A 19,875-nucleotide genomic window follows, 5' to 3' on the forward strand; every position below is an offset into this window, starting at 1 on the left:
TTTAAGTAGTTTCACTTTAAGTGGTCTTTTCTCTGTACAAATAACCAGTAAGTTAATCACTCTAATGATTCTTCCTGTGTGCTTTCTTCCATTGTACAACCACATAACCTTGACGTTGTCTATTCTTTTTTAATTTAAATATCTTAAAGGTCAAAGAGCTTCTGCAGTCAAAGAAGCCTCTCTGGACATTAGCCCACCTACCTGGTTATTCTTCATCATTAGTTTGTATCTCTTATCTCTGCAAATCATAAATTCAACACTATTCTTTCATGACTACATTTAGGCTGAAAATACTGGGGATATACTTTCAAAAAATTAAATAAAAACTACCAGGCTATTGAAGAATACCTAGAGACAGATAAATCTGGCATTAGTGAGACATTCAAGGACTTTTAAAATATGAACCCTGGTTTTATACTGTTGTTGGTAGTTTCCTTAACTATTTTTCAAAGCAAATAATTATTCCTGAAGTCTACATTGCCTATTGACAACAATAAAAGTTTTCTCCTAAGGTTTGTCAAACAAAAAGATGAGTTTTAAAATGTGAAGAATTTCAACGTTTAGATTTGAAATTCAGTGTTAACTGAAATAATGACCCCAGTAATTTTCTCTTCTGATATTTTTACCATAGCTGTCAGATGAAACAAACAAACAAACAAAGGAGAAAAAGATACAACAACCCCCTAGGAAACAAGCAACTTGAGCTTTTACCCATTTCTTTGAAACTTCAAACCCGTTGAGAAATTCTGAGTTTAAAAAAAGGCTGGCTGTCACATATGTCATAACTATATAGACTCCTTTATGAACAACAGCAAATCATTTGAGACAATTAAAAATGGAATATACAATATTGATAGGCTGTTTACTTTGAGCCCTTCTATTTTATTGACTTACATGAACTATATAATGAAGAGAAAATGGAAAAATAATTCACTAGGAAATATATTGATTGTTAATCTATCCACAATATCATACTCATATTCATTTATACTTTTAAGCAGTTTTTAAAAATCCTTTGTTTTAAGGAATCATGTTAGTTCTCAGTTTAAAGTATCTTCATTGTCTTCACTCAATTTTCTTTATAATGTCCTTTTTTTCTTTATAATGTATTTTTTCTTCTTTTATGGGGAGGGGCTTGATTAGGTTTATTTATTTATTTGTAATGGAGGTACTGGAGATTGAACCCAGGACCTCATGTATACTAGGCATGTACTCCATCAAACTATACCCTCCCCCTGCCCCTGTCTTCACTGGATTTTAAAAAAAAGTAATAGGAGCCCAATCTGATGTATACTATACCTTTAAATGGTTGTTTGCAACAGCATCATGTAAAGGCAGAATTCCATCTAGATTTCCACAATTAACTTTAGCATTAGCTTTTAACAACTCTACAATTGTATCATTACATCCTTCACTAGCTGCCTCACGAAGTGGTGTCCAACCTAAAAAAGGAAAAGAGAAAAACAAAACAAGATGCTCACAAATCAACATTCAAGTAATTTCTTCATTATCAAGTTTATTTTCACTAATAGAATTAATATCTATATTGATTCAAGTATATATATATATTTGTATATATATATATATATATATATACACACACATACACACTAAGTATTGGACAAGGAATAATATAGAAAACAGGCTGCCTTAAGAGCCTCTGAGCCCACACAGCTGCTCATGGACACAGTCCTGCCCAGGGCCCAGCAGCTAGAGACCCTGGGACCCAGGTCCACCCACCAGTGGGCAGGCACTAGCCCCAGAAACCTCTGGGTCCCAGCCCTGCCCACCAGCAAGCCTGTTCTAGCCTTGGGAACAGCCCCACCCAAAAGTGGGTGAGCATCAGCTCCAAGACAACTATAGCCCCACAGCCTGCTGTGCCAGGACCCAGCCCACCCACGAGCAGGCCAGCACCTGCCCCAGGACCAGCTGGGCCCAAGTTCCAAGCAGCAAGCCAACACAAACCTCAGGACACTCTGACCCTGCTGCCACCTGTGTCTGAAATTGCACCCCTGCCACCCAGCAGTCTAACACCAGCTCTGGGACCTCTGGGCCCTGCAACCAGTCCCCAGGACCTGGCTCTGATCACCTGTAGCCCAACACTAGTGTTAGGAACTAGCTTCACCCACTGGCAGGCAGACAACAGCCCTGGGATCTCCTGTACCCAGACTCTGCCCACCAGTAAGTCAACATTAGCCCTGGGGTCCTCTGGGGTTCTGCAGCCAGCTGCCTCGTGACTCAGGCACACCAACCAATGGCCAGCAGTCTCTATACAAGGCAGAGCCTGGCAACCAACCCAACCAGGGGCTGGCCAAGCCTACCAGACTAACTGCCCACAGTAGTTAGCCAGCCACAACAGAAGGACTCATGCAGCCCATACAGGAGGCACCCATAGAACATAGAGCTCTGGTGATCAGAGAAGAGTATGTTGCAAGGAAGCATAAGACATCTCCTACAAAAGGCCACTTCTCCAAGGCTGGGAAATGTAACCAACCTACCAGATACACAGAAATAAAAACTTCAAGTTAGGCAAAATAAGGTGACAGAGGAACATGTTCAAAACAAGGGAACAAGATACAACCCGAGAAGAAGAACTGAGTGAAGTGGAGATAGAGAATCTACCCAACAAAAGAGTTCAAGGTAATGATCATAAGGATAATCAAAGAATTTGGGAGAAGAATGGATAAACAGAGTAAGAAGCTAGACGTTTTTAAAAAAGACTTAGAAAATATAAAGAACAACCAAACAGAGATGAAGAATATAATAAGTGAAATGAACAATACACTAGAAGGAATCAATAGTACACTAAATGATATAGAAGAATGAATAAGTAAGTTGGAAGACAGAGCAGTGGAAATCACTGAAGCTGAATAGAAAAAAGAAAAAAGAATAAAAAGAAATGAGGACACTTTAAAAGACCACTGGGACAACATCAAGCATACCAACATTTGCATTATAGGAGTCCCAGAAGGAGAAGAAAGAAAGGGGCAGAGAACATATCTGAAGATACAGTAGCTGAAAATTTCCCTAACCAAGGAAAGCAAACAAATATCCAAATTCAGGAAGCACAGAGAGTCCCAAACATAATCAAACCTAGATGACCACACCAAAACACACTGTGATTTAAATGACAAAATTTAAAGATAAAAAGAGAATGTTAAAAGCAGTAAGGGAAAAGCAACAAATAACATACAAGGGAATGCCCCTAAAGGAGTTCAGCTGACTTTTCAGTAGAACTCTGCAGGTCAGAAGGTAGTGGCACGATACTTTTAAAGTGATAGAATGGAAAACCTACAGTCCAAAATACTCTACCCAGTAAAGCTCTCATCCAAATTTGATGAAGAGATCAAAAGCTGTATAGACAAGCAAGAGCTAAAAGAGTCCAGTACTACCAAACCAGCTTTAAGAGAAATTTTAAAGGGACTTTTCTAAGCAAAAAAGAAAAGGTCACAACTAGAAACATAAAAATTATAAAAGGAAAACACTCATCAGTAAAGGCAAATAAACAGTAGAAGTAGTCAATCAACCAGGTACAAAACTATTAGGAATGTTAAAAAAAAATAGTAGTAGGAAAAAATCACTCTATCCACAATAAACCGTTAAGGAATATACAAAAAAAAAAAAAAAAGGAGATGAAAAATATGATGTTAAAACATGTTGTAATCATGAGGAGAGTAACAATGCGAGGTTGTTTAAATATGTTTGAAATTAAGAGATCTGCAAGTTAAAATAATCATAGATAGATAGATAGATAGATAGATACACACACACATACATACATATAAAACTCATGGTAACCACAAACCAAAAATCTATAATAGGCACACATGCAAAAAAGAGAAACAAAACAAACACTAAAGATAATCATCAAATCATAAAAGAATAAAAGAAAAAAGGATCAAAAAAGAACTACAGAAACAACTCCCAAACCATGAACACAATGGCAATAAGTACATACATATCAAGAATTACTTTAAATGTAAATGGGCAAAATGCTCCAATCAAAAGGCACAGAGAAGGAGAATGGATACAAAAACAAGACCTATACATATGCTACCTGCAAGAGACACTTCAGATCTAAAGACACACATAGACTGAAAATGAGTAGACAGAAAGAGGTATTCCATGCAAATGGAAACAAAATGCAAACTAGGGTAGCAATACTTATATAAGACGAAATAGGCTTTAAAACAAAAACTGCTACAAGAGACAAAGAAGGACATTACATAATGATCAAGGGATCAATCCAAGAAGGTAAAATAATTATAAATATATATGTACCCAATATAAGGCCACCTAAATACATAAAGCAAATATTAATAGACATAAAGGGAGAAACTGACAGTAATACAACAATAGTAGGAGACTTTCACACCTCACTTTCAATAATGGACACATTATCCAGACAGAATATCAGTAAGGAAAAATGTGCCTTAAATGACATATTATAACAGATGGACTTTACTGACATATATAGAACATTCCATACAAAGTCAGCAGAATACACCTTCTTTTTAAATACACAAGGAACAATTTTTCAGGATAGATCACATGCCAGGCCACAAAACAAGCTTTGGTAAATATAAAAAAATTGAAATACTATTGAGCATCTTTTCTGACCACAACTCTATGAGATATGAAATCAACTACATGAACAGAACTGCAAAAAGCACAAACACATGGAGCCTAAACAATATACTACTAAACAATTAGAGCACTGAGGAAACCAAAGAAAAAAAGTAAAAAGAGACAAATGAAAATGAAAACACAATAATCCAGAAGCTATGGGGTGCAGAAAAAGCAGTTCCAAGAGGGAAATTTATAGCAATACAAACTTACCTCAGGAAACAAGAAGAACCCAAACATCCTAACCTTACATCTAATGGAACTAGAAAAATAACAAAAAACCCCAAAGTTAATAGAAGGAAAGATATCATAAAGATAAGAGTAAAAATAAATTAAATGAAGGGTAAAAAAAATAGGAAAGATAAACGAAACTAAGAGCTCGTTCTTTGAAAAGTTAAACAAAATTGAGAAAACTTTAGCCAGACTCACCAAGAAAAAAAGAGGGCCCAAATCAAAAAAATTAGAAATGAAAAAGAAGTTATAACTGACACCACAGAAATACAAAGGATCATAATAGATCACTACAAATCACTAAATGCTAAAATAGAATACTTACAAGAAATGGACAAATTCCTAAAAGTGTATACTCTCCTAAGACTAAACCAGGAAGAAAAAGAAAAATATGAACAGATCAATTACCAGTAATGAAACTAAGTCAGTAATTAAAAACTCCCAAAAAGTTTCAAAGGTGTATTCTAACAAACATTTAGGAAAGAGTTAACACCTATCCTCTAACTATTCCAAAAAACTGCAGAGGAAGAAATGCTTCCAACTTATCTACAAGGCTAGCATATCCCTGACACCAAAATCAGTTGAAGATATCATGCAAAAATAGAAAATTACAGGCCAATATCACTGATCAACATAAATGCAAAAATTCTCAACAAATATTAGCAAACTGAATCTAACAATGCATTAAAAGGATCATATACCATGATCAAATGGGATTTATCCCATTGATTTAAGGATAGCTCACTATTCACAAGTCATTCAGTGTGAAACATCACATTAACAGTTTGAAGAATAAAAACCATATGATCATCTCAATAGATGTAGAAAAAGCTTTTGATAAAATTCAACATCCATTTTGATAAAAACCCACCACAAAGCAAGTATAGCAGGAACATTCCTCAAAATTATAAAGACCATATATAATAAGCCCACAGCTAACAGCATATTCAATGTGTATGTGTAGAAGCATGTTCTCTAACATCAGAAACAAGATAAGGATGCCCACTCTCACCACTTCTATTCAACACTATATTGGAAGTCCTAGACACAGCAATAAGACAAAGAAAAAAAGAAATAAAATGTATCTAAACTGTAAAGGAAGAAGGAAAACTGTCCCTCTTTGCAGATGAAAAGCTATGCAAAGAAAGTCCTAAAGACATCACCAAAAAAAACTACTAGAGCTCATCAATGAGTGTAGTAAAGCTGCAGGATACAAAATTAATATACAAAAATCTGTTGTATTTCTATACACTAACAACAAATTATCAGAAAAAGAAATTAAGGAATCTCCTCATTTTCAATTGCATCAAAAAGAATAAAATACCTAGGGGTAAACCTACCTAAGGACGTAAAAGATCTGTACTCAGAAAACTAAATGATAGTGATGAAAAACTGAAGATGACACAACTAGATATAAAGATATACTGTGTTCATGGACTGGAAGAATTAATATTGTTAAATTGACCATACTACCCAAGGCAATTTGCAGATTCAATGCAATCCCTATCAAAATACCAACGGCATTTTTCATAGAACTAGAAGAAACAATTTTAAAATTTGTATGGTAGCATAAAAGATCCTGAATAACCAAAACAATCTTGAGAAAGAACAGAGCTGGAGGAATCATGCTTCCTGACTTCAGAGTATACTACAAAGCTATAGTAATCAAAACATTAGCATACTGGCACAAAAACAGACATACAGACCAATGGAACAGACTATACAATCCAGAAATAAACCCATGCACTTATGTCAATTAATCTATGACAAAGGAGGCACGAATAAACAATGGAGAAAAGAGTTTCTTCAATAAGTGGTGCTGGGAAAACTCAACAGCTACATGTAAAAGAATGAAATTACAACATTTCTCACACCATATACAAAAATAAACTCAAAATGGATTAAAGATCTAAATATAAGACTGGAAACCACAGAAATCCTAGAAGAAAACAGGCAGAGTACTCTGACATAAATCATAGCAATATTGTTTTGGATCTATCTCATAAGGCAAAGGAAATAAAAGTGAAAATAAACAAATGGGATCTAATTAGAATGGAAAGCTTTTGCACAGAAAAGGAAACCATTAACAAAATGAAAGGAGGACTTACTGAACAGGAAAAAATATTTGCAAATGATATGACCTATAAGGGATTAATTTCCAAAATATATAAATAGCTCATACAACTCAATATCAAAAAAACCCCACAAAAAACAAAAACCAAAAAACCAAACAACCCAATCAAAAAAATGGTCAGAGGACCTGTAAAAACATTTTTCCAAAGAAGATACACAGATAGCCAACAGGCATGTGAAAAGATGCTAGGCACTGCTAATTATCAGAAAAATGCAGATCAAAACCACAATATCACCCTACTCCTGTAAGAATGGCTATCATCAGAAAGAACACAAATAACAAACATCGGTGAGGATGTAAATTGGTGCAGCCACTGCAGAAAATAGGATGGATGTTCTCAAAAAACTAAAAATAAAACTACCATATGATTCAGCAATTCCACTCCTGTGTATGTACGTGAAGAAAACAAAAACACTAATCCGAAAAGATACATGCACCTCAATGTTCACAGCACCATTATTTATAATAGCCAAGATGTGAAAACAACCTAGGTGTCCATCAACAGATGAATGGATAAAGAAGATGTGATGGACTGACAGGTAGATAGGCAGGTAGGTAGGGTAGGTAGATACACACAATGAAATACTACTTGGCCATAAAAAGAATGAAATTTTGTCTCATGCAAAAATACGGATTTACCTGGAGGGTATTATGCTTAATGAAATAAGTCAGACAGAAAAGATAAATACTCTATGTTATCACTTATAGTGTAATCTAAAAAATAAAAGAAACAAGCAAATACAACAAAACAGAAACAGATTCACAGATACAGAGAATAAACACTAGTTACCAGTGGAGAGAGGGAAGTGGCGAGGGACAAGATAGAGTAGGGGATGAAAAGGTACAAACTACTACATATAAAATCAATAAGCTACAAAGATATACAGCACAAGGAATATAGCCAATATTTTATAATAACTACATGGAATATAATCTATAATAAGTCTGAATCACTATGCTGTATACCTGAAACTAATATACTATCGTAAATCAACTATACCTCACTAAAAAAAGTGTTTCATTTAAAAAAAAAAACTCACCTAAAATATTTGTTGATACAAGTACCAAAACAAAAGACTCACGGAACATAAAATATAATGGGACCAGAGTAAATACTAATCATGTCAACTGGTTTCAAATCAGATATTAAAATAGAGTAAGATACCTGACATTCCTATTTTCTTCTGCCACATTGTTCTTTAAAATGACATTTGATCAATCAACCTTTGAGCTTTTTCCCCTCTAGAATTCTTCACACAAGTGTTTTTTTGTGCTTCAGAAAAACAGTACCAGATCAATTTTAAAATGGAGATTTAAAATAAAAACAAGGAAAAGGAGAAAAAGGAACAGTATTAAGAGAGAAGGAAAGAAAAGAAGGGATAGGAAAATGGGAAAATTTGGCATTCTTTCCAAAGTTAGGGAAGGATACTAAGGCCTCCAAGGAGAAGGCCTTAATAAAGCTTCTTTTGCTCCTCATTCTGTATATTCCCTCTCAGTGCTCCCAAATGCATGTTAAAAACTGCTTCAAAGAAGGTTATTTTAGAAATTGGTGGGAACCAAGATAAATCTGATACCAAGTAAATAACAATATATTATAATTTTTTTCAAAATTAATGGCTATACATCAACCAGGATCAAAATGGGGAAGGGTAGATGAAATGTATATATCAGTGAGTTCAAATTATAAAGACAATGAAAATTTAAAAATCCAAACCTGCATTATCTTTTAGATTCACATCTGCTCCAGACTGTACTAGAGCTTTCACCAGAGACAAATTTCCTCTTCTGGCAGCCAAATGAAGCCGGCTTTCCCCTCTGGCAGGCCTCTTGTTGATCCCAGCTGTTTCCATTTCTGTAAATTTGCCAAACATAACTGAGGCTTCTTTTCTACCAAGTGCTGATTATTATGAAAGAGATCAGAAAATACATAGCAACTTGCTCAAAACATCCTAAGTAGGACACACTACAGAGAAGCATACCTTAATTAATACTATCATTGCTGTTACTATTTTGAAGTGTAACTTACAAAGAAATGATAAAACATCTAAGACATTACTTCAAATTCATTCTAGCAGTTGTTCACTATATCGTATGCTTGATTTAAACAAATAAAACTTGCTTCATTTCTACACTCATTTCACTCTCAGTAGTCCTTTAGCAATTTATAAAAATTTTCTTAAAACAAAATATGATTTTATAAAAACCTTCTTTCTATAACTATTCCCTATCTCAATCAGTGTGTTTCTGATCATACAAAATGCCAAGAACCAAACTATGGGGTATGGCCTACTAGGTATTTTATTTTTCTTTCATAGAAAATGCAGTACAGTATCATTATCCATTGATTTTTTTTTAAAATCGTTTCCTTGCATCACAAATTAGAAAGACTTGAGTTGGAGCTAAAAACAGTGAACAGTTTTTTCCCTATTTCCTCCCCCAAACCATGCTAAAATGATGTAGCAAAAGGTTCTAAGTAAGATCATATAAAGAAAATAGAAGAGGTAACAACAGAGGACAAGGACTTCACTTGAGGAAGTGGAAAGTCACTGACAAGAGAAGAGTTAACTGATTTGGCAGAGTGTGAAATGTTCCAACCCAAGTACCTGCAAAGGGAATCTGGAGGAAGAGAGGCCATGTAAACCTAGGTACTCAGCACTTCAGGGTGTCACCTACCATAAAAGGCAGCGTGTGAAACAGGCTGGAAACAGGAAGACTGAAAGTATAGATATAGAAAAACTGGGACTCCAAGTTCCCTTTCCCAAGCCCAAACTGCCTGGCAAGTACTCCCCAGCCAGGAACCTGGAGGTTTATTTTCTGTAGAAACTGCATCAGCGAAGCTTCAGACTGTGATGCAAGGCAAAGTACAGGATTAGGATGAAGAAACAGAAAAGTCCCTTAACCCAGTAGTTCTCAAGGTGTAGCTCCAGATTAGCAGTATCAGTATCACCTGGGAAAATTCTTAGAAATGCAAATTCTCCAGTCCACCCCAAGCCTACTATAGAGGGCAGACTTTAAAATTGCTCCTAGTGATCCTCACCTCCCAGTATTTATGTCCTTGTATGACCCCCTTCTCTTGACAAAACTTGCTTCTAGTGAACAGAATACCTCTCCCTTGAGGGTATTTCACTTCCTTGACTAGGTCACAGGAGACTGTATCACCTTCTGTTTTACTAACAGACCTGTTCTATTGCCTTCAGCTTGCCCAGCAGATGAAGCAAGTGGCCACGCTGGAAAATTTCATGCGGCAAGGACCTGAGGATGACCACAGGACACGCCCAACTGCCAAGGACCAGAGCTCTACCAACAACCACATGAGCTTGAAAGTGAGCCCTTCCCTAGTTTAGCCTTCAGATGAGACCCCAGTCCTGACCTGCACCTTGAGCGCAGACTTTGAAAGATCCTGAGCAGAGGACCTGGCTAAGCCATGCCCAATTCCTGACCTACAGAAAGTATGAGATAGCGTGTGTCATTTGTGGTAATTCATTATACACTAACAGATAACTAATATACCTACTGAATCAGACTTTCTGAGGGTAGGGCCCAGCAATCTGTGTTTTAACAAGTTTTGCAGATGATTTTGATGCAAGCTAAGGTTTAGAACCACTATATTAAACCATGGGCCCCTTTCCCTGCCCTATTTCCTAAATGCCAGCAACCAGGCATATAAATTCAGGGCAACAGAAAGAAAGAATAGAGGAACACTCTCTAAAAGATGGATTCTTTGGTTATATCAATCACAGGGAAGACTGACAGCCTCATGTCTATCTTCCATTGACATCCAGATAGAAACATATTGCTCTTTGGAAATCTGCACTCAAGTTCTTTATTGGAAGAAGATATGTATTTCATGTTATACATACATATATAGAATGTATTTTAAAATTACAAAATACCTAAGATAGTAGGCCTGCAGATTGCAAGTTTGAATTGAAAAAGCTCTCCCCAAAATTGTTACTGTGGATGGTACAAATCCTCTCACTTTGTTCCTGATATATCTGTAGCAAAGAAGCTAGGCACGTGACAAATATTTTGGGGCAAAAATCAAAAATTATTCAATGTTACTGCCATCATAAATTTCTATAACATTCAACTAAAATGTTTAAATAACAATATCTGACAGAAACTAGAAAGGAAACAAATAGTATTCACACTGACCTCACAAGAAATTTCTTCATAAAAGTCCACTGTAGTTAATGTTAAGTACTTCTTAATTACATTATACTTTATTAATATTTGAATTATTATTATTAATTACTTATAAAGTATAATGCAATTAAGAAACACTCATTTTCCAGTTTCTTTATATGCGATCTTTCTTTTCTTCCCTGGAAGCTTTTAGGATCTTTTCTCCCTTGTTTTGAAATTTCAGTGAGATAGATGTTTTCTTACTCATTGTACTGGATACTGGCTCACTCCCTTTCAATATGGAAACTCCTGTCCTTAATTTCTTGTACTATTTTTTTGGTGATTTCTTCTCCTATTTTCACTGTTCTTTCTGAATACCCTGGAGTGATCTTCTGATCTTCTCTCTCTTTATTTTCCTATTTTTATCTTCTATTTTTGTCCTTTACAGGAGACTTGTAAATAAACCTTTGCCTTCTAATCCTGCTATAGATATCTAGATATTTTTTTAATTTATGCAATTATATTTTTAACATATAAGGACTACCTATTGTTCTCTGAATGTTCCTTCTTTTGTACACATTTTTTTCAAATTTTAGAGATTTCCTGATTCTTGTGTTGTTCCTGTTTCTTCTGGGTTCCTTTGGTCTGGTTAGTTTGCTTCAATGTCTCTTTTATACTGGGGTTTTCCACAAATATTTGATCTTTGGCTACCTATATTTAAATGAGATAAACTAAAATGCTGATTGAAAATGTGTGAAGGATGAGGGGAGTAGGGCAGCACTCAGGGCCTGGCTGAATTCTCTGTTGAGTGATGAAGATGTACGCTGGCCTTTGTGTTAGGGAATAACCAGATGTCAATATTTAGAATTCTTTCCTCTGGGACAGTTCAATTTATTTATTAGTTAAATCAAACAATTGGGCACTGTGTTCTAAACAACAGGGAGAAGACACTATTTTTTCTTCAAGTAGTCTACAGTCTAGTAGAATGAGAGACATGTAAAAAAAATTACATTAAAATATGATTAAGTGCTGTTAGGGAAATGTATTAGTTTCATGTGATAGCTGTAACAAATGACCACCAATTAGGAGAATCCTTCCTGGCCTCTTCCAGCTTCTAATGGACACCAGCACTCCTTAGCTTCCTTAGCTTCCTTGGCTTTTGGCCAAGAGAATGCCTAATATTCCTACCTTCTATTACATCAACTTTTTCTTACTAAATCAGCTTTTCAGTGCTTAACGTTTAACCTGAAGTGGTCCAGCCTATTACTCACCACAGAACTAGCTCCAAGAACTATTAAAGCATAGTTAGCTATCCATACTGCCAAGTGTACCCAGTTCACTCACCTGACACACAGAAACTAGTGGCTATGCTTCTTTAACTTCCCTATGTTTAAACGGTTCAGTGGAAGTATCTAAGGGGTCTGGCACAATTCAGATGTGCTGCCCTTACTCAACATTCTCACTGTCTCTACTGTTTACCTTATCTCCTCTAACATAAATTAGTCATAGGCAAAAATACAACAATATATTGGAAGACTAACAGATTCTCAAGTGGTGCTTAATAGTAAAACCATCTGATAAATACAGCTAAAATAATCTTACAAATTAGTAAACGAGTAAAAACATAAACAGTAAATCTGTACAAATTCCCTGAAGGACAGTATATTGCTAGGTTTGATCATGCAAACCTTTACCTATATAAGTAGAGAAATACACACCTTGGCTGCAGGTAGCTTTCAAGAAATTTTGTCTTTTTCTCAAATTTTTAACTTTTTTGTGTTCTTGGATATTAGTAGGCATATGAATTTCTAAATCATTTCTAAATCTAGGTTTGATCATGCAAACCTTTACCTATATAAGTAGAGAAATACACACCTTGGCTGCAGGTAGCTTTCAAGAAATTTTGTCTTTTTCTCAAATTTTTAACTTTTTTGTGTTCTTGGATATTAGTAGGCATATGAATTTCTAAATCTGTTTTTTCTTTTTTCTCCTCACAATTTCTTATAGTGCTTTCATCTCCATTGACAATAATAGTTAATTCCTCATCTGAAAAAGAAACATTTTACAGTATCAGTGGTACTGGTTACTTGACTGAAAAAGAATCTAGTCAAGTAATTGTTCCAAGCTTCTGTTCCCAGCTGGACTGTTTATTTTAAAGGAATGGAAGCCTTTAAATATGTTTTCATAGGGAGGAAGTGGGTGGGAAGGGATAAATTAAGAGTTCGAGATTTGCAGATACTGACTGGTATATATAAAACAGATAAACAAGGTTATACTGTATAGCACAAAGAACCATATTCAGTATCTTGTAGTAACTTACGGTGAAAACTAGTATGAAAGCGAATATATGTATATTCATGTACGGCTGAAGCATTGTGCTGTACACCAGAAATTGACACAACATTGTAAACTGACTATACTTCCTCCCTCAAAAAAAGAAAGAAAAAAGTTTTCATATAACAATATAAATTAGTTTGCTGGTTGCAATTTCAACAGTGAATCATTGAAATCAATGGAGCTAACAATTTCCTGCAATGAAAATGATTTTAGGCTTCTTGATGCTAAATAAGAGCTACACTAAAAATAAATATAAAAATTGACAGAAATACTATTTATTAACTTCTGTCAATATCAATTTAGCACCATCTTTGATAATAATGGCTTTACTTTCAAAGTAAACACTATTAATTAACAGTATCTCCAAGTTACGGCCCACATGTCCTCATTCTTACCAGTTTGGGCATGGGTTGAGTGAAATTCAGCTGGAAATTTCTATAAAATAAGTAAATCTACAGTACATGTGTACAAACTGAGCAATACTACTACCTGATTTGTGAGAAATCTCCTTCTCTTCTCTTTGACTAAGTTGTGAGATGCTGGTCAATTCTTTAGTGATATTGTCAGTGGAATGAAAATCCATATTATGTATGGTTTTGTTCTCTTGTCTCCTTTTTTCAGCTTTAGTTGTTTCTATTACTTGAGAATGAACAACTGTGGATAAAGAGCTATTTGAAGAACTTGTTTTTTGGCCTTTGTCAGTGTAATTCCTTTCAGCATCTCCTTTCTTATTCACCTTTTCCACAGTGTGTGCATCTGTCTGATTCATTAAAGGAGCTGATGTTCTGTAGCTACAATCCTGTGGCCTCTCGAATAGCTCCACATGACTAGTCAACTTTGAAACTTCATGTATTGAGTGTGTTCTCGTACAAGCCGAGGAAGTATGCTCAGGACTGCCATGTAAATGATCAAAAGAAGTTCTACATGCACATTGTTCATAATCTGGAACGTGTTCAGAAACCATTATATTACCGGAATTTGAAAAATTAATAGCTTCCTGTTGTGGAACTATGGTTAAGTTGTCTGCTTTGAATGCATTTCCTTGTGAAAAATGGTCTTCAGAAGGTAAAAACTGTTGAAAATCCTTTTCTTCCCTATTTGTTATATTCTCTTTATAATTATCCTGGTTTTTGTAACCTGAAAAACTTACCACCTTTTTAGATTTTACAGTCTCTCCAGAGGCACGGGAACCAGTATCATCATCACCATCATTAAAGTTTTCCTTTATAAAGGATGGAGAAGAATTTTCCCACTTATTATGGCTCTCATCTTTTTGATCTGAGTTACTGTTTTCATAAGATTTACAAGGGCTAGTGTGCTGCTGGTCTTGGTGAGTCTGAGGCTGCTGATCTGCAGTAACAGGTGGTAACTTGGTCGTTTTATTCAAAAAAAGTCCTGAGAAAGAAACAGCTTCAGCTTGGTCAATGGATTCTAATCCCAGAAATTTTATTTCTTGACTATCTGATAAATCCAGGCTCTGAGTATGTGTCTCTTTGGAAACTGAACAAGTCCCGACATTATTACTTAAACCAATTTTCAAGCCTGACGGGGCTGAGCTAGAAGGTTTACATGACTTTTCTGGAAGGTCATCAAGGGTTTGGAGAATCTGCTGCTGATGAGGAACCAACTTGTTTGTTCTTCTGGAAGAAGAGACAGCTATTTTCTTTCTTGGATTGCTTTCTTGGATTATATGATCCACTTGAATCCTTTTATGTCGTGTATTTCTTCTTCCTTTATCTTTAGACACATTTGTGCTGGGATTCCTGACATTATGGAGATCGTCCTTTTTGAGTCCTATAGAGTATTTCTGGTTAAGAGCTGACTGCTTATACTTGGATTTACCAAATTTCCTGCTTTGGGAATCTTTTTGGTAATATTCATATACAGCTTCTTTATTTATAAATAAACTGTCTTTGCCTTCTTTATTGACTTTTGCATGTTCTGGCTTCTGTCTGTTGGAATTTTCATCACAAGCAAACCCACTGTGATTTTTAGAACTGAATTTTGGTTTCTATAGAAACAAAATACATAGCATTAGTTTTCACATGTAGTTCTACACTCAATTCATTCTGGATTGTTGATAAAGCAAACTATTATTCCATTCAACTTATAACTTGATCTAACAACAGGGTCTGCTGGGATATATATAACTTGATATATATTTCAGAAAAGTAGACTAACAGAAGAAAGGTAAATGTAATAGACTCAGACCCAGTATGTTTACTAATCTTTATTTGCTGCTGTACATTTTAATTTCTTTTTGCCAATATTTTAGCACTAACAATCTTATTTTCACAATAAAAAATTTAATCTACTTAATTTTTATAGGCTTTTAAAATAATCAGATAGTTTTCCTTTTAAAGGGAACTTTACAAGAGTGCTTTAGAAACACTCTCCTCTCTCATTTGTTACATAGATAGAGCTAGAATTAAGAGTTTATTCCTCTGCTATCTGTGAGAGACCACAGGTTGGGCAGCAGCAGAAGGGATTTAAAAAAAAAAAAAGACAATGTGCAACCAAGTTGCTCTGTATGGAAATATTACTGTGGGCCGCTAAGATTAAAATAGGAACATTGCTTCCTCTCACATATCACAACCCAAGCACCGGATGAAGAGTAAATGCCCACATGTAAAGTCTGAAGCGATGGATCAACACCTTTGACTCTTATACTGTGCTTAGGCCAGAGGAAATTCGACATGGTTGATAAACCTCATGGCTCCATGCAGAGGAGGAAGGAAATGGCTACCAATACATTAGTGTGTCCAGATATGTTACATTTACTCAACTGCTTCTCAAACTAACAGCCCAGAACCTTCTGGTTCTCATGTAGTTATTCCAAAGTGTCTTAATCAAAGGTGAAGCCACTATTCCTGGTGAATGCTTCAGTAGTCTTCCTTTCCCCTCTGATGATCTATAACATCACCAGCAAGTGCATTTTACAAAAATGTTTATTGCTAAACAGATATACCTTGTGCTGGTGTGCATCCTCTCTGTCTGAAGGGTCAGTGCTATTCTTTTGAGCTGTAAACAAAAAGAGAAAATCAAAGGAAACAGCCTCCACTGCTCAGACTCTAGAATTCTAAAACCCCAAGTCCTTTGTCATGAGAAAACCAAGTGGAAAAAGTGAAATTATGCAAACACTTTTTATTAAAATTGGCACATATAACATTCCTATAATTTATAATTTACATATTTATTAGAAACTAAATGCTATCTTTAGAGAGCTGAAAACATTACTGTAAGAAAAGCAAAACAGACTCAATAAAATAATGCTAGAGATGGGCACTGAACTCAGTATTGTTGTATTCCCCACAGTTTATACTCAGATATGCTACTATGTGCAAGCTTTTATAAGGCAAAAAATTATTTCATAATTAATTGTATTATCATAATTTCCTAATATGTCTGTCTTAATAAAGTTGCAGGACACAAGATTAATATACAGAAATCTGTTGCTTTTCTATACATTAATAATGAACTACTAGAAAATGAAAGCAAAAAAAAAATTCCATTTACATTCACAATCTTACCAAAAAGAATAAAATACTTAGGAATAAATTTAATCAAGGAGGTGAAAAACATGAAAACTATAAAACATTTATGAAGCAAACTGAAGATGATACAAAGAAAAGGAAAGATATCTTATATTCTTAGATTAGAAGAATTAATACTATTAAAATAATCATACCACCAAAAGCACTCTAAGGATTTAATGTAATCCCTATCAAAATATCCACAACATTTTCCACAGAACTAGAACAAATAATCCTAAAATGTATATGGAACCACAAAAGACCCTGAACTGCCAAAGCAAACTTGAGGAAAAACTGGAGGTCTCATGCTCCCTGACTTCAGACTATATTTCAAAACTACAGTAATCAAAACAGCATGGTAATGGCACAAAAATAGACACACAGATCAATGGAACAGAATAGAGAGTTCAGAAATAAATCCATGCACCTACTGTCAATTAATCTATGACAAAGGAGGCAAGAATAAACAGTGAAGAAGAGACACTCTCTTCAATATACAGTGGCTTCAGTAAGTGGTAAAATGGACAGCTACATGTAAAAGGATGAAATTAGAACATTTTCTCACACCATATACAAAAATAAACTCAAAATGGAATAAAGATGCAAATGTAAGACTGGAAAGCATAAAACTCCTAGAAGAAAAACATAGGTAGAACACTTTGACATATTATAGCAATATTGTTTTGGATCTATCTCCATAGGTAAAGGAAACAAAAGCAAAAATAAATAAATGGGAAAAGCTTTTCCACAGCAGAGGAAACCATAAACAAAACAAAAAGACAAACTACTGAATGGGACAAAACATTTGCAAATGATATGACCTATAAGGCGTTAACATTCAAAACATATAAACAGCTCATAAAACTCAGTATCAAAAAAATAAACAACTCAATCAAAAACTGGGCAAAAGATCTGAACAGACATTTTTCCAAAGAAGATACACAGATGACCAATATGCACATGAAAAGATGCTCAACACTGATAATTCTCAGAGAAATGCAGATCAAAACCACAATGAGACCTAATCAAACTTACAAGTTTTGCACAGCAAAGGAAACCATAAGCAAAACAAAAAGACAACCTACAGAATGGGAGAAAATACTTGCGAAAGATGAGACTGATGAGGGCTTAATTTCCAGAATATATAAACAGCTCATACAACTTAATAAGAAAAAAAACAAACAACCCAATCCAAAAATGAGCAGAAGATCTAAACAATTCTCCAGTGAAGACATACAAATTGCCAACAGGCACATGAAAAAATGCTCACTATTGCTAATTATCAGAGAAATGCAAATCAAAACTACAATGAGTTATCACCAAACACTTGTCAGAATGGCCATCAATGAAAACTCCATAAATGATAAATGCTGGAGAGATGGTGGAAAAAAGGGAACCCTCCTATGCTGCTGGTGGGAATGCAGTTTGGTGCAGCTGTTATGGAAAACAGTATGGAGATTCCTCAAAAAACTAATAGTAGACTTACCATATGATCCAGCAATCCCACTCCTGGGCATATAACCAGAGGGAACCTTAATTCAAAAGGATACCTGCACCCCCAATGTTCAGAGCAGCACTATTTACAATAGCCAAGTCATGGAAATAACCTAAATGTCCATCAACTGGATAAAGAAGCTGTGGTATATTTATAAAACAGAATACTACTCAGCCATAAAAAATAATAAAATAATGCCATTTGCAGCAACATGGATGGACCTGGAGATTGTTATTTTAAGTGAAGTAAGCCAGAAAGAGAAAGAGAAAGAAAAATACCCTATCCACATTTATATGTGGAATCTAAAAAAATAGAAACAAGCTTATTTACAAAACAGAAACAGACTCACAGACACAGAAAACAAACTTACAGTTACTAGGGGTTGGGGAGAAGGAGGTGAGAAGGAATAAATGGGGAGTTCAAGATTTGCAGATATTAACTAATATATATAATATAGATAAACAACAAATTTATACTGTATAGCCCAGGGAACTATATTCAATACCTTGTAGTAACTTATGGTGAAAAAGAATATGAAAATGAATATATATATGTATATGTATGACTGAAACATTATGCTGTACACCAGAAATTGACACAACATTCTAAACTGACTATACTTCAATTTAAAAAAAAAGCACAATGAGATATCACCTCACACCTGTCAAAATGGCTATTACCAAAAAGTCTACAAATAACAAAGGTTGTTGAGGATTTGTAGAAAAGGGAACCATCGTATACTGTTGTTAGGAATGTATATTGGTGTGGCCACTATGGAAAATGGTATGAAAGTTCCTCAAAAAAACAAAAAATAGACTACCTTATGATATATCCAAAGGGTATATATCCAAAGAAGATGAAAACACTAATTCAAAAAAATACACACACCCCAATGATCATAGCAGTATTATTTACAACAGCCAAGATATGGGAGCAACCTAACTGTCCACAGCAGATGGATGGATAAAGATGTGATAAATGTATATACAATGGAATATTACTCAACCATAAAAGAGAATGAAATTCTGCCATTTGCAACAACATGGATGGACCTGGAAGGTATTATTTTTGGTGAAGTAAGTCACAGAAAGACAAATACTCTATGGTATCACTTATATGGAATCTAAAAAATAAAACAAACCAATGTATATAACAAACAATGTATAAATAGAAACAGACTCACAGATATAGAAAACACACTAATGCTTACCAGAGGGGAGAGTGAAGGGGGAGCAGCAAAACAGGAGTATGGAATTAAGAGATACAAAATACTATGTATAAAAAGCAGCAACTATATATTGTACAGGGAAATAAAGCCATTATTTTGTAATAACTTTAAGTGGAGTATATAACATATGAAAATATTGAATCACTAGGTTGTACACCTGAAACTA

The 19,875-nt window shown here is 34.9% G+C and overlaps 1 protein-coding gene across 1 annotated transcript in view; it reads right to left on the reverse strand.

The window, feature by feature from the left end:
- The window catches only part of ANKRD31 (ankyrin repeat domain 31), a 110,886-nt gene that overhangs the window by 39,098 nt on the left and 51,913 nt on the right, over window positions 1-19,875 (reverse strand). Inside the window, exons 13-17 of the mRNA XM_074359886.1 lie at window positions 16,422-16,474; window positions 13,943-15,464; window positions 12,992-13,162; window positions 8,706-8,843; window positions 1,300-1,442 (exon numbers count right to left, since the gene is read on the reverse strand). Of these exons, the coding sequence (XP_074215987.1) occupies window positions 1,300-1,442; window positions 8,706-8,843; window positions 12,992-13,162; window positions 13,943-15,464; window positions 16,422-16,474 (2,027 nt within the window). The remainder of the gene's footprint in view (window positions 1-1,299; window positions 1,443-8,705; window positions 8,844-12,991; window positions 13,163-13,942; window positions 15,465-16,421; window positions 16,475-19,875) is intronic.

Source organism: Camelus bactrianus, chromosome 3 (genome assembly GCF_048773025.1).
Source record: "Camelus bactrianus isolate YW-2024 breed Bactrian camel chromosome 3, ASM4877302v1, whole genome shotgun sequence".
Lineage (NCBI taxonomy): Eukaryota > Metazoa > Chordata > Mammalia > Artiodactyla > Camelidae > Camelus > Camelus bactrianus.